Source organism: Salmo salar, chromosome ssa18, assembly GCF_905237065.1.
Source record: "Salmo salar chromosome ssa18, Ssal_v3.1, whole genome shotgun sequence".
NCBI classification, from domain to species: domain Eukaryota; kingdom Metazoa; phylum Chordata; class Actinopteri; order Salmoniformes; family Salmonidae; genus Salmo; species Salmo salar.
The window spans coordinates 16,750,255-16,766,474 of NC_059459.1; the positions used below are offsets into that span (position 1 = coordinate 16,750,255).

General features: G+C 43.0%; 1 protein-coding gene across 4 annotated transcripts in view; it reads left to right on the forward strand.

Moving 5' to 3' along the window:
• Window positions 1-16,220, forward strand: part of kcnq5a (potassium voltage-gated channel, KQT-like subfamily, member 5a) — a 110,767-nt gene that overhangs the window by 79,406 nt on the left and 15,141 nt on the right. For 2 of the 4 annotated variants that reach the window (XM_014154577.2, XM_014154578.2), the window contains exons 4-10: window positions 3,185-3,360; window positions 3,580-3,705; window positions 5,477-5,587; window positions 5,707-5,802; window positions 8,364-8,458; window positions 9,624-9,650; window positions 14,795-15,030. In XM_014154577.2, the coding sequence (XP_014010052.1) occupies window positions 3,185-3,360; window positions 3,580-3,705; window positions 5,477-5,587; window positions 5,707-5,802; window positions 8,364-8,458; window positions 9,624-9,650; window positions 14,795-15,030 (867 nt within the window). The remainder of the gene's footprint in view (window positions 1-3,184; window positions 3,361-3,579; window positions 3,706-5,476; window positions 5,588-5,706; window positions 5,803-8,363; window positions 8,459-9,623; window positions 9,651-14,794; window positions 15,031-16,220) is intronic. The other 2 variants (XM_045700815.1, XM_014154579.2) reach the window with 1 other exon arrangement.

Genomic DNA, 16,220 nt, shown 5'->3' on the forward strand with positions numbered 1-16,220 from the left:
TAGATTGATGAGGAAAATTTTTAATTAATCCATTTTAGAATAAGGTTGTAACGTAACAAAATGTGGAAAAAGTCAAGGGGTCTAAATACTTTCCCGAAGGCACTGTATATTTTTGTATCGTTGAGTGTGCTGCACTGCAAAGGCCCTATCACTCCACCAAGAGATCTTCAACAAGGCTGATTTCTGATTGAAAGATAATGCACTTAAATACACAAACAGGGAGAACAGAAGCTGGCATTGAGTTCTCATAAAAGAAAGGATAAACACAGTTTCCAAAAACCTAGATCACAATCTATGTCTTCTTTCAATAAAGGTTAGTTTCAGAGTTTGAAATGAGTTTGCTGAAATGTGATTGATGTGAATTTGAGCGTAACAATATTATCGTGGTTTACTGTAGGAGCAATAGTGGTTTGTATGCTTCAGGACCCTCGCTGTGATGGCCCTAAGTATGTCCCTCTTTGCCCCTGTCACATCGGTTGAAAGGAGAGGACCAAGGTGCAGCGTGGTGAGCGTACATATTCTTTTTATTTGAAAAGACGCCGAACAAAACAATAAACACTACCCAACAAACCGTGAAGCTAAAGGCTATGTGCCATAAACAAAGTCAACTTCCCACAACACAAGGAGGGAAAAGGGCTACCTAAGTATGGTTCCCAATCAGAGACAACGATAGACAGCTGTCCCTGATTGAGAATCATACCCGGCCAAAACATAGAAAATAAAGAACATAGAAAAAGGAACATAGAATGCCCACCCTAGTCACACCCTGGCCTACCCAAAATAGAGAATAAAAAACCTCTCTATGGCCAGGGCGGGACAGCCCCTCTTATTCTCACTCTATCTCTTATACTCTTCCCTTTCTCCTCTGATCATATGAAAGTGAATACTAGGTACTTTAGATCCCTGTGATGACTCCTCCAGTACACATGTCTATTTTCTTAACCAGTCTTAGCGCTCCAGATCAACACAGTTGAGGCCTCTGGCCCTCTCTCCGGTGTTGGGCATCAACAGTCAATTTGACCCTCCCGATAATATACCATGATAAATTTGATGAATTGGAAATTATTTTCCTACAGTAGCTACTGGCTTTCTGTGGCTTTACACTACACAGTACTAATCTATTCCTAATTTTATGATTGGATCCCCCAATCGCCAATTATGCTTGGTTTGGCCTGGTCCTCAGAGGCCGTGGTTAGTGAAGGGAAAGAAAGTTGCGCAATGTTTGTAAGGAGAATGGAGCAATAGCTTCTCTCTTTCCTCTCTCTTCTTAATAAAACCCTTAATTCTGTGAGCTAACTTGTAAGAAGTAAAGAAGTACAGTCACATTTAACATGGTAAATTCATAAGCATGAATAAATATATACCACTTTTTAAATGCAGAAGGTTTCTATTGCTAAGTGATGAGTGCGAAAATCGATGAATAACTGCTAATGGTTATATTGGGCTCAATTTAGTGAGTTCATAGACAACTTTGGTAGTATTATAAACTTTGAAACAACTGGTTTCTTGTAGGCTACAGAATTAGAGAAGGGCTGTTTCTCTGAAACCAGTAGTTTCAAGCAAGCCTGTTTCTCTCCCCAGTCAGAGGCAGCCTGCCTGTCTCACAGACTCTGACCAGCAGCAGCAACCTATTTATGTTTAGAAAACAAATGTGAAGGCCAAAATTGAAGGGGGATAGCACTCATCATGTTTATGCAACCTAATAATCACCCTAACAATACTTCCAAAATCACCATTATATTTTATTTCAACTGAGAAAACCTACAAAATAAATTGGCTCACCCCTTGCAACAGTAAACTGGTTTATTTCTCCTTTATAAAAATGTTATTCTTGATTTCAATTTGGAAGAGAAACCAGATACTGGTGTTTGTATGTACTGTTTCTTGATGAGTAAAAGGTTTCCCCGTTTCATGATAGGATGTTCCCCCATGATAAAAGGGGGCCCATGACTGAAAAAGTTTGGGAAGCACTGATCTAGCTAATGATTAGCACAAATACAGATAGGCATGCTTCAGCCTATTTATTTATAGCAAAGTCACCAGGGCTGAGTTCAGTATGAAAAAAACGTATTGCAACATTCAATTAAATGGAAACGGTGCTGTTCTGAACAACCAGTTAAAAAACAGGGAGGTGTTTGGTTGTGGGTTCAAAATGCACTGCTGCCCTTTAAATACGTCACTCATTTCTTCAAGCTAGAGGTCTTAACGGGTCCCAAAAAAACAGAGAGCCGTTCCAAATGGACCCGAGGACAATCAGACCTGTTCCGAAAAGGCAAGTTTAAAAACAGACGTAAACAGACACGTGCCAGTTCGGATCCAAGAGACCCATTCAGATTTGAGAGTAGAAAGAGAGCGAAAAGGAAATATCCGACTGGGCACTTCCAGCACCATCAACAAATTAACGAAATTGACCAAATGTTCCACAGTTACGTGTCCTTAAAAACTGGCGATAACAAATGACAAAAAACGACTTGTTCTGATTTGATGTGAAGCATATTCAGAATCATGTTACCGACACCGACATCATTTAAAAAAATCCTTGTCAATAGGCTTCTACTGCAGATACAGTGCATTCGGAAAGTATTCAGACCCCTTTACTTTTTCCACATTTTCTCACCTTATTCTAAAATGCATTAAATTCCATCTTTTCCTCATCATTCTACACACAATACCCCATAATGACAAATCGATTTTTGCAAATGTATATATACTGCTCAAAAAAATAAAGGGAACACTTAAACAACACAATGTAACTCCAAGTCAATCACACTTCTGTGAAATCAAACTGTCCACTTAGGAAGCAACACTGATTGACAATACATTTCACATGCTGTTGTGCAAATGGAATAGACAACAGGTGGAAATTATAGGCAATTAGCAAGACACCCCCAATAAAGGAGTGGTTCTGCAGGTGGGGACCACAGACCACTTCTCAGTTCCTATGCATATATATATATACACTGCTCAAAAAAATAAAGGGAACACTAAGGAAGCCATTGACCCAATATGCAACACAAAGTTACGCCTTTGTGTGATAGTATCACATGTATCATTCATACACACTGCAATACATTATCGGTAGGCTCTCATGGAAGTTTACAAGACTGTAAATACTACTATAGTATTGAAGTTGCTTTTAGTGACTTTTCCCCATTCCCCTTTATCTGTCATTGTCTCTTTCCAGACATCATTGTACTCATAGCTTCCATTGCTGTGGTGTCAGCGGGTAGCCAAGGTAACATCTTTGCCACCTCGGCATTGAGGAGCCTTCGCTTCCTGCAGATCCTGCGAATGGTGCGCATGGACCGCAGAGGGGGCACCTGGAAACTACTGGGATCTGTTGTCTACGCACACAGTAAGGTACGACCATGCCTACATAGTCCTATGTACTCTGTCTCCTATAACAAATAGGAGGATGAGCTCCCTAGTGTCTGGTTCCTCTCAAGGTTTCTTGCTAGTGAATGTTTTCTTCACTGTCACCGCAACTTGATCTTTAGGGATTTAGGACCTGGTTGACACAACAAATACAGTGAGATCGGATGTATTTGTTTACATGAATAATACATTGATTTCCTATAGGAGTTGGTGACAGCTTGGTACATTGGGTTCCTGGTGCTTATCTTCTCTTCATTCCTGGTCTATCTTGTGGAGAAGGAGTTCAACAAAGACTTTGCCACCTATGCCGATGCTCTGTGGTGGGGCACAGTGAGTCTACACACACACACACACACACACACACACACACACACACACACACGCACGCACGCACGCACGCACGCACACGCACACACATGCACACACATGCACACACACTGGCCCATGCATACACCACACAAACACACGTGCACACTCCTCACATACACACAATAATGTGTAGTTTGATCAAGATGTTTCTATGTAGCCCATATTGATATTCACAGGACTGAAGTTTAATCAGCAGATACAAGAAAACAACCTAACCAGCCCATCTCTGAAAGACAAAGAGACAGACTAGCTTTAATATCATTACTGGACTTGCCGACCAGTCTATAATATGACCTTAAGATATTTATTTTTACAACAAAATCAACAACAACAAAACATTAATTAAATAGCACATTATAGAAGGGTCCAGACATGCAATTTCACTTGTTTTGGAGAAACGTACACCCAATCAGGGATTCCTGGTTGTGTACTATGGGAGCTCTGAAAAATCATGAACAAAGGCTCCAAAAACACCCAAATACGTCCTTTTAGAAATGGAAAAGCTCTCAGTATAGTGATGCGGGTCTTTATAAGTTGTACACATGAAATTGTGTGATTCTGAACTTTATCCGCAACATTATATTGCATTGTGTTGTGACTTGAGAGATACCTGTCTGTTCGGTCTATATGTAACTGCCAAAATAAAGGAAACACTTGAGTAAGCGAGGGATACAAAGTATATTGAAAGCAGGTGCTTCCACACAGGAAGTTCCAGACACTTGTAGAATCTATGCCAAGGCTCACTGAAGCTGTTCTGGCGGCTCATGGGGACCCAACACCCTGTTAAGACACTTTATGTTGGTGTTTCCTTTATTTTGGCAGTTACATGTAGCAACAGGCTTCACGGCGAATGGAACAGCTGGATATGGGAAAACGGCTTGAGTCTCACAAAATGGAATAACGTTGCGGACACATTTTGGAATGACACAATTTCACGTGTACAACAGCTAAAGACCTGCATCACTATACTGAGAGCGTTTCCGTTTCTAAAAGGACGTATTTGGTTGTTTTTCAAGCATTCGTGCATGTTTTTTCAGAGACCCCATTTTCAGAGACCACGTACTGCACAACGAGGATGAGGAAATTAATGATTGGGGTAAGTTTGGGGTAAGTTGGGGTAAGTTTCCCATAACATGTGAAATCGCTTTTTTTTAAATCTGGACCCTTAACATCACATTTACATAAAAAAATGCACATTTGGTTGTAAAAAGCAAACTTATCCTTTAATGACCATGTGGCATGGTAACAGACCTACAAGGTCATGCTTGGCTGGTCTTCAAACACCTCTCGTTCCCTTTCCCAGGCACTACTTACCAGACTTTATACAATGTCGACACAAACAATGAATGCCCACTGCTTCAGACCTGCTAAAATTACCCAATCGATGAATGTAATTTACAGTGTCTGTCAGGGGAGACTGGGCTATTAGATGTGCAAGGGGAGACAGGGACAGGGAGAGAAAGGAGGTCACTGAAATACACAACACACAGTGCAGTGTTATTCAAACCTCGTCCTGGAGGGCTCTATAGGGTGGATCTTTCTATTCAGGAAGGAATTGACTGAATTGAAAATGGAATTTACCCAAATACTACAAAACGGCATTTGGGAAACACTGGCCTAGGGTAATGGTGGATAATTGAGTTTTTCTGTGCATCTTGTGGGGCTGTGGGAGTTACAGTGTAACTATTGTGTTGTGACTTCTGAACTCTGTGATGATGATGTGTGTGTCCAGATCACTCTAACAACCATCGGCTACGGAGACAAGACTCCTCAGACGTGGACGGGTCGTCTGATCTCAGCTGGCTTTGCTCTGATGGGGATCTCCTTCTTCGCCCTGCCTGCCGTGAGACACAGACAGCCACACAGACACAGACACACACACACACAGTTTGAAGTTGATTCACCAAACATGGTGTCAAGACCCACAGATTCAGTCCATCGTGTGTATGTGTGTGTGTACAGGGTATCCTGGGCTCAGGCTTTGCCCTGAAGGTACAGGAGCAGCACAGACAAAAACACTTTGAGAAGAGGAGGAACCCAGCAGCCAGCCTCATCCAGGTACACAACACACACTAACAACTTTATCACCAGACATGCTATAACTGTTCCATTGGAGGCTGGTGAGGGGAGGAAGGCTGATAATGGTGGAAGGATTGGAGTGAATGGAATGGTATCAAACACATTAAAAAACAGGTATCTGATGTGTTTGATATCATTCCATTCATTTTGTTCTAGACATTACTATGATCCCGTCTTCTCCATTTACAGTGCCATCTGCTACCACTGAACTGTTCTGTGTGTGTGTGTGTGTGTGTGTGTGTGTGTGTGTGTGTGTGTGTGTGTGTGTGTGTGTGTGTGTGTGTGTGTGTGTGTGTGTGTGTGTGTGTGTGTGTGTGTGTGTGTGTGTGTGTGTAAGTGAACATGCCCGCGTGTCTTTGTATCAGAGTGTGTGTGTTTATATACAGTACCAGTCAATAATAATATTGAAGACATCAAAACTATGAAAGAACACATATGGAATCATGTAGTAACCAAAAAAGTGTTAAACAAATCAAAAAATATTTTATATTTGAGATTCTTCAAAGTAGCCACCCTTTGCCTTGATGACAGCTTTACCAAATAGGGCTATCTTCTGTATACCACTCCTACCTTGTCACAACTCAACTGATTGGCTCAAACGCATAAAGAAGAAAAATAAACCACAAATTAACTTTTAACAAGGCACACATGTTAATTGAAATGCATTCCAGGTGACGACCTCATGAAGCTGGTTGAGAGAATGCCAAGAGTGTGCAAAGCAGTCATCAAGGCAAAGGGTGGCTACTTTGAAGAATCTCAAATAGAAAATATTTTTTGATTTGTTTAACACTTTTTTGGTTACCACATGTTTCCATATGTGTTATGTCATAGTTTTGATGTCTTCACTATTATTCTCCAATGTAGAAAATAGTAAAAATAAAGAAAACCCCTGAATGAGTAGCTGTGTCCAAACTTCTGACTGGTACTGTATGTGTATGCGTGTGTGTGTAGAAGCATGCACGTGTGTGTACAGTATGTGTGTGTGTTCGTACGTGTGTTTGTGTGTAGTCGATACCTAATCGTGGATGAGACTCTTTGTCCTCTCTCAGGTCCAAAGGAAATACAGAGGTGATATTTATGAGCTGTTTCCACTAGAGCCCTGGGTGGATTTCCCTCTACGCAATAGCTCATCCTATCAGACAAGACCTGGACTATTACAATACCCCATCAACGCAACATACACAATGACCTCAAAAACAAACACAAAACACACACAGATCTTGTTTTTCAAGAGATTTTAACATCAAGCAGGAAAAAAAACGATTAGGCTACTCGTTTGATTCATGTATTCAATTTAGCTCCCCTTTTCCACCGCTTTAAGGCCCGCAAAAGGCAACTCCATTTGCTCTATTCATCATTTCTGTATAGTATGGCTGAGTTGATAAGGACCTCAACACTTCTTCATCTGACCAGATATTTTCTCTCGACAGATGGACTTACATCTGCAGTCGGCAGGAATGTGTTACCTCTGTTGTTTGTTAGCCCCTGGTCTTTCGCTTTGTATATACACTGAGTGTACAAAACATTAGGAACACCTTCCCCACTTTTGCCCTCAAAACAGCCTCAAAGCATGGACCAATATGGCAAAAGCGTTCCACAGAGATGCTGGCCCATGTTGACTCCAATGCTTCCCACAGTTGTGTCAAGTTTGCTGGATGTCCTTTGGGTGGTGGACCATTCTTGATACACACAGGAAACTGTTGACCGTGAAACATCCAGCAGCGATGCAGTTCTTAACACAAACTGGTGCGTCTACCACACACCATTCAAAGGCACTTAAATATCTTGCCCATTCAGCCTCTGAGTGGCACACATACACAATCCATGTCTCAATTGTGTCAAGGCTTAATAATCCTCTGTTAAACTGTCCCCTCCCATTCATCGTCTCTGATTGAAGTTAGATTTAACAAGTGACATCAATAAGGGATCATAGCTTTCACCTAGATTCACCAGCTGAATCCATGTGGAAAAGCAGGTGTTCTTAATGTTTTGTACACTCTTTGTATGTGTGTCTGTCTGTGTATGTGTTGTGCACCTCTATCCGTGTGTGTATGATTATGTGTACCCTATCTCCTCACCATATTGCCATTGCTCCCGTCTATGTATGTCTCTCTATGCGTGTCACCTCATATCCCAGGCTGCTTGGCGTCTCTACTCCACCGACGGTGCCCGTACCTACCTCAGTGCCACGTGGCAGCACTACCAGGGCGCCCACTCCCCCTTCAGGCATGTATCCCCCCCTCCCCCCGCCCCATGATGCCTTGACACCACCGGTTTTACTAATCACTCTCTTTGTTTTATTTCTCTTTCTTTCTTTCTTTCTTTCTTTCTTTCTTTCTTTCTTTCTTTCTTTCTTTCTTTCTTTCTTTCTTTCTTTCTTTCTTTCTTTCTTTCTTTCTTTCTTTCTTACCCCAATCCTCCTTCCTCCCTCCTCCGTTCCCTCTGGCCTTGTTTTATTTTTTATTATCCCCCCGTTCTCCCTCCCCTCTCTCTCTCTCTCTCTCTGTTTTTCTTTTGTTTTCTGTTGACTCTGCACGTAGTGTGTCTGGCGTAGTTATGCTGCTGATGAGAACTCGGTTTCCATAGCTACCTGGAAGCCTCATTTGAAGGCGTTGCATACCTGCAGTCCTGCAAAGTAGGTAACAACTAAAGTATGGCTGCTGCTCTGCTCTCTTCCTATTTGGTCTCTGTGCTCATCTAGTTTTTTTCACAATTTCCTGCTCTACTTTTTTAGCGGTTGGTCCCTTGTGGATATTTCTCCCTACTTGAGTTTTAATCAGCTCGTCAACTCCTTTTGACATTCCTTCCTATACTTATTTTGCTGTTATTATAATTTGATACTTGTATGGTTACAATACTTTCATATGAACTTTTTTTTTTAAAGGCTCACAGTCATCAAATATTCCAATATTTCCAGGCGCCCACACACAAAGAACCAACTTACAAATACTTTGCTTTCATTAATTCATTTAAACATTGAAAGTAAAACAGAGTGTACAAACATGAACATTTTCTAGCTTATGTTGTCTTGAAATGACATCCATGTTTTCTCTGTAGATTTTAGGGTGTGTTTTAGGGCACATGAGAGGATCCTGGAAATATTCACAGGATGACCCGCTTTATCGCTCGCTCTTTCTCACGCAAACATACACATACATACCCTATAGGTCTACATATACACTTTGGCCGCAAACACAAACATCTGCTCTTTCAATCACAAATATACACACACACCCCACTGGGCACAGACGTCAGTTCAACGTCTAGCTTTGAATTACCTTTGGTTGAGTTGTCAACTAATGTGAATTCAACGTGAAATCAACACAACATTTTACCAATATCCGCATTAATTCAATGTCATCACATAGAATTTTGGGGGTGAAGTGACGTGCAAACAACATTGATTAAACCAGTTTTTGACCAGGGACACACACCTTTCTATCTTCTATCTCTGTAGGGACACACACCTTTCTATCTTCTATCTCTGTCTGCCGGTGCTTTCCGAGCCCAGTTGAGTGGCACAGCTATTGCTTGCTGCAATGTTCTGTAAACTAGTTGACAACATTGGTCTTGCACAAGGCTTTGACTGTAGTAGTTTGTGTTCTTCAAGCCTGACGGTTTGTCTTCTGACATCATGTCCCGCATGCGATACACACAGGGAGGACGTTACAGTATGAAGCTGGCTGACTCCTTCATCTCTCTGTCCCTGTGTGTGGTGTAGGGAGACCCTGTAGACTCTGTCATTAACGACTGATATCTCTTCCCTTGTCTCTCTCCTCTCTTCTCACTAACACCTAAAGGAAAGAACAGGGTGAGACGATTAGCAGGTTTGTAGCACTCGCCTCTACACACATCACGCAATGGTTCATTCAAAGACATTCACTCTAAAAAGAAGAACTATGCTGGTTGATAAACGTGTTGAAACTGAACCCTTATTTTCAAATTGTTTTGAAAGTCACTGTTTAGCCAGAGCTTGCACTCACCTGGTGTCCCTGGTCAGAATCAGTCCCTGGTCAGAGGGGAACAACGGTGCTATGAAAGTCGCCGTCCTGGTTTGAGAAATGGCTCTCTAGTGTAGCAGCCTCTGTCTCTCAGAGCACCATGGTCTCTCTTGGCTCCTGGCTTTCCAAGCCACCATGACTGGAGTACCACTTTTCTGTGTCTCTGTCGTGTTTGAGAGAGTTTCTGGGTGTGTTTCTTTGCTTGCTTGCTTGCTTGCTGTGTGTGTGTGTGTGTGTGTGTGTGTGTGTGTGTGTGTGTGTGTGTGTGTGTGTGTGTGTGTGTGTGTGTGTGTGTGTGTGTGTGTGTGTGTGTGTGTGTGTGTGTGTGTGTGTGTGTGTGTGTGAGAGAGAGGTTTGTGTGCGTATTTCTACACTGTCTATCGGTGTGTGTGTGTGTGTTTCTACAATATGTGTGTGTTATGTGCAAACCAGCGTCTGTACCATGTCTGCACCATGACGCGCGTTTTCCATTCCAAGGGTATTTATTTAACTTGTCAAACACCAGTCTCGGTCGGCAGGCCCGAGAGACAAGGAGGAGGAGGGAGAGACAGAGAGATCTGTGACTTTAAGTATGATTTCAGGTTATTGTTTTTACAATACAGGGCTCCTTTAGCAACGGTGGATTCCTCGTGTCATGCCAGTGCAGCTAAATTTGGACTTTATGTTGAGAGACATATGCACAGCACATGCGCAGGCACACACACACACACACACACACACACACACACACACACACACACACACACACACACACACACACACACACACACACACACACACACACACACACACACACACACACACACACACACAACCAAACTGTCATTCCCTGCTAATCCTCCAAGCTGTTAGAAGTCCTGAGGTTTTGTATGCTTTCATTGGCTTCTCAAGTAACTGTTGTGGTTTAGTCAATTAGGCGAGAGCTTTAGAAATCATAATTATAGCCCAGCTTTTCATACCCTAAAATGTATACTATACAATTAGCTGTATAATAGGATTTTTCCTAAGCATCGCTCACATCAACGGTTGAGAACTTAGGTAATGTTATAATTGCTTTACAGTAGCAAATTAGTCTGGTAAAACTGACTTATATACTCAACAAGCACTAAAAAGCTAAACACTGTGTGTGTGTGTGTGTGTGTGTGTGTGTGTGTGTGTGTGTGTGTGTGTGTGTGTGTGTGTGTGTGTGTGTGTGTGTGTGTGTGTGTGTGTGTGTGTGCGCGTGCACGTGCGTGCGTTTGTGGGTGTGTGTGGGTGCGTGCGTGCGTGCGTGTGAGTGCACGTGTGTGGGTTGTTGTGTGGGTGAGTTGGTGGGTGGGTGGTCTGTTTATATGTGTGAGAGTATGAGAATTGGGGTGTGTCTGCTTATTCTGCTCTTTTCACAACTTCTGACTTCTGACTATCTGGAATGTAAGGACACAACCACCATAAATGACTCTCATGGTTTGTATTGCAACTCCTACAGCTAAAGGTGTATGAGCTACTGTATATAATCAGACCATAGTTCTATAGTTCTGACCACAGGAGGTTGGTGGCACCTTAATTGGGGGGGGGGGGGGTGATGGTGGGAACGGGCTCGTGGTAATGACTGGAGCAGAATCAGTGGAATGGTATCCAATACATCAGACACATGGTTTCCAGGTGTTTGATGCCATTCCATTTGCTCCGTTCAGGCCATTATTATGAACTGTTCTCCCCTCAGCAACCTCCACTGCTTCTGACAGTATTGACCGTACAGATGTCTCTCGTCCCTCCCTTCCCCACTCCTTGGTGTTTTAACCCCTTCCTCCTCTATCTGTCTTCCTCCCTACCTCCCTAGTAAGGCTCATAGTAATAGGAGGCGCTTCAGAAGGTATTACGCACGGACATTTAGGAAGTACCCACTACACAGCATCCTCTCCTCCCTGGTCACATGAGCTCTGGGAATGCTGACTAACTGCCAGGTGCATGGAGGATGATGAGAGAACCCCAAAACTGCCACCTACCCCCTCCCCATTAAATAATTATATTAGCCCTTTGCTTGTCTAATGGGACTGCTGCCTGTTACATGTTGCCTGTTGGTTTCGACCCCCACCTCCCTTGGACCCCCTTATCAGACACAACCCCTAAATAACTGTATCCCGGTCCCCTTATATAGTGGAAGTAGTTCTGTGTGTAGAAATCAGAACTCTTAACAGTCTTTCATCGCCATAAAATCTACAGTCCATCTAGACCTCCATTTGTCTGCTGAGGTCTCTTGGCTTGGCTGCATGGTGCCAATGCATGTCCTCATAAAAAAATGGTCACCACCACCCCGACTGACCTTTGACCCTACTCATCCCACACGGCATTGATGCATCTTCCTTTACCTAGGCTTGGGCAAGGTCCCTGTTATCATGAATAACTTCCTAATGGTTACTGGAGCGCAATATTCCCTCCTGAAGTTTCCACAGAAACTGGGAGTTTGCTCACTGATCATTGGTGCCTGAAGAATCAAGCTTGACCATTGGGCCTGCTGTCACGCCATCTGATTGGTTCACAGTATTGCATGCTTCTCTTGTTGTCACGGCAAGGGTTAGGGTGTGTCTCAGGTAGAGGCTGTCTGCATCTCCCACCCATCTATAAAGCTACAGTATGTCTAAGCACAGGCTCACTGGCACAATACAGGTCTAAGTGTCCTACAGATACTGAGACACTAGCTTACAGTATAAATAGGAAGAGTGCTTCTATGCATCTGTATAAATTGTAGATCTTGCGGTGTTCCCTGGTTATTGTCTTTGTCTTGGAACACTGATCTCTACAACAGTAGTCCCCAAGAGCTACTATAGAGATCCTGGAGAGCTACAAGGTGTTTTAGAAAAAAAGGGTTCTTCGTTTGTCCCCATAGGAGACACCTTTTTGGTTCCAGGTAGATCCTTTTAGTGGTGAAATAGTTCCACATACAGTGCCATCGGAAAGTATTCAGACCCCTTCAATTTTTTCCACATTTTGTTGCGTTACAGCCTCATTCTAAAATGTATTAAATACATGTTTTTCCTCATCAATCTACACACAATACCCAATAATGACAAAGCAACATTTTTGCAAATGTTTTAAAAATAATAAACAGAAATACCTTGTTTCCATAAGTATTCAGACCCTTTGCTATGACACTCGAAATTGAGCTCAGGTGCATCCTGTTTCCATTGATCATCCTTGAGATGTTTCTACAACTTGATTGGATTCCACCTGTGGTAAATTCAATTGATTGGACATGATTTGGAAAGGCACATACCTGTCTATATAAGGTCCCAAAGTTGACAGTGCATGTCAGAGCAAAAGCCAAGCCATGAGGTTGAAGGAATTGTCCGTAGAGCTCCAAGACAGGATTGTGTCGGGGCACAGATCTGGGGAAGGGTACTTAAAAATGTCTGAAGCATTGAAGGTCCCCAAGAACACAGCTGCCTCCATCATTCTTAAATGGAAGAAGTTTGGAACCATCAAGACTCTTCCTAGAGCTGGCCACCCAGCAAAACTGAGCAATCGGGGGAGATGGGCCATGGTCAGGGAGGTGACCAAGAACCGATGGTCACTCTGATAGAGCGCCAGAGTTCCTGTGGAAATGGGAGAACCTTCCAGAAGGACAACCATCTCTGCAGCACTCCACCACTCAGGCCCTTCTGGTAGAGTGACCAGACAGAAGCCACTCCTCAGTAAAAGGCATATGGCAGCCCACTTGGAATTTGCCAAAAGCCACCTAAAGACTCTCAGACCAGGAGAAACAAGATCGGATGAAACCAAGATTGAACTATTTGTCCTGAATGCCAAGCGTCACATTTAGAGGAAACCTGGCACCATCCCTACGGTGAAGCATGGTGGTGGCAGCATCATGATGTGGTGATGTTTTTCAGCAGCAGGGACTGGGAGACTAGTCAGGCTTGAGGTAAAGATGAAAAGATCCTTGATGAAAACCTGCTCCAGAGCGCTCCAGACCTCAGATTGGGTTGAAGGTTCACCTTCCAACAGGACAACGACACTAAGCATACAGCCTAGACAGCACAGGAGTGGCTTCAGGAAAAGTTTCTGAATGTCTTTGAGTGGCCCAGCCAAAGCCCGGACTTGAACCCAATCAAACATCTCTGGAGAGACCTGAAAATAGCTGTGTAGCAACGCTCCCCATCCAACCTGAAACCTGCTTCAACAAAGTACTGAGTAAAGGGTCTGAATACTTATGTAAATGTATTATATTTCCGATTTTTTTTTTTTATACATTTATAAGAATTTCAAAAACCTGGTTTTGCATTGTCATTATGGGGTATTGTGTGTAGATTGATTGTTACGTAACAACATTTGGAAAAAGTCAAGGGTTCTGAATACTTTCCAAAGGCAATGTTTAACGTTGTATTAGTGGTGGGTTCCACTAGGAAGCAAAAAGAGTGCTTTTCAGAAGGTTCTCATATGGAGACAATTGAATAACCCTTTATGGTTCTAGGTAGGAACTTCTTTTGAAGAGTTTAAGCTTTTGTTTCTGCCCAGCTGATTCAACTCCTTTAGTGCTGGGCTTGCGTTAGTTGATTAAACTCAACTCTGTGATTTACGACAGAGTTGAGCGTCGACTAGTGTGGGCGGATTAGAGCTCCGACATCACATAACATTTTTATCATAAACTACTGATTTCAGAACGCAAAGAAAAGCTCGCAATTACACACAACGTTCGTAAATCGTAGAGTTTAGTCGGCTAGGCTGGAGCAAAAGCCTGCACACCCTATATCTCCTCAGGACCAGGGGACCAGGGACCACTGTCTTAGAGAGTAGATGGGGTACTCTGAGTGTATTGTGGATGAGGTAAGCATGTTTGTAATGTTTGAGGAAAGGAAAGGACAGTACACTGCACTACACTGTGACTACACTCTGTCTGCACACATTTGTCTCTCTCAGGGGGAATGCATAATAAGAGGCTTTTGCTCTCTCTCTCTCGCTCTCTCTCTCTTCCTCTCTGTCTTTCTCTTTAGTACTAAGTTGAGCTTTAAGGAGCGGGTTCGTATGGCAAGTCCTCGCGGCCAGAGTATGAAGAGCCGCCAGACGTCTGTCAACAACGATCGGCGCTGTTCCCCGGGTAACAATGTGGCGGGTGCTGAGACGCGCAGCAGCCCTGCCAAGGTGCAGAAGAGCTGGAGCTTCAATGACCGCACCCGCTTTAGACCCTCCTTACGCCTTAAGAGCCAATCACGCACCGCGCCCTCCGAAGGTGAGTGGAGAGGATGTGTGCCTCTGTGTGTGTGTGTGTGTGTGTGTGTGTGGGGGGGGGGTTACGTGAATGTGTGTGTATGTGTGTGCATGCCTGCGTACATACGTGTGTATATGGTATGAGCTTTTTTTCCCACAAGGGTAGATTAATGAGTCAAGACTTGCAATACACAGAAGTAACAATATCCTCCAACATGACATATGGAGTTCCAGTCCACTGCCATATACACAGAGTATACCAAACATTAGGAACACCTTCCTAATATTGAGTTGCACCCCGGACTTTTGCCCTCAGAACAGCCTCAATTCGTCGGGGCATGAACTCTACAAGGTGCCGAAAGTGTGCTGGCCCATGTTGACTCCAATGCCTCCCACATTTGTGTCAAGTTTGCTGGTTGTCCTTACACATAGACAATCAATTGTCTTTAACCTGTCTCCTCCCCTTCATCTACACTGATTGAAGTTAGATTTAACAAGTGACGTCAATAAGGCATCATAGCTTTCACCTGTGTGTTTCTGTCACCTGGTCAGTCTGTCATGAAAACAGCAGGTGTTCTTAATGTTTTGTACGCCCAGTATATGTCTGTCTGTGTATGTGTTTTGCAACTCTATCTGTGTGTGTATGATTACGTGTACCCTATCTCTTCACCATGTTGCAATTTCTGTCTGTGTCTGTCTGCACGTGTCACCTCGTACCCTGGGCTGCTTGGCGTCTCTACTCCAACGACGCTGCCCCCGTACCTATTTTGCACCCCACGTTTTCTGAGCAAAAAATAATCATATTTGTTTGTAACTTATTTTTCAATTTTCATTGTTGGACATAAAAGACTAAAAACACCAGGAAATCAGCTCCAATTGATTTTAATTGATGAAATCTGTTCCCAAGTATTCCCACGCATAATAGAGAGATATGTGATTGTATACAAATGTTAGCAAGTTTTGAAATTATGTTTTAGTCAAACATATCTGTTTGGGCTTCTTGAGGTCAATTTGCAGTCTACAAATTATTTTTAATTATGTTCCAGCCCCCTGACTATTTAAGTGGATTTAACAAGTGACATCAAAAAGGGATCGTTGCTTTCACCTGGATTCACCTGGTCAGTCTATGTCATGGAAAGAGCAGGTGTTCTTAATGTTTTGTACACTCAGTGTATAAACCTCTACTGTAACAGAGAATTCAAGCTGTATGTA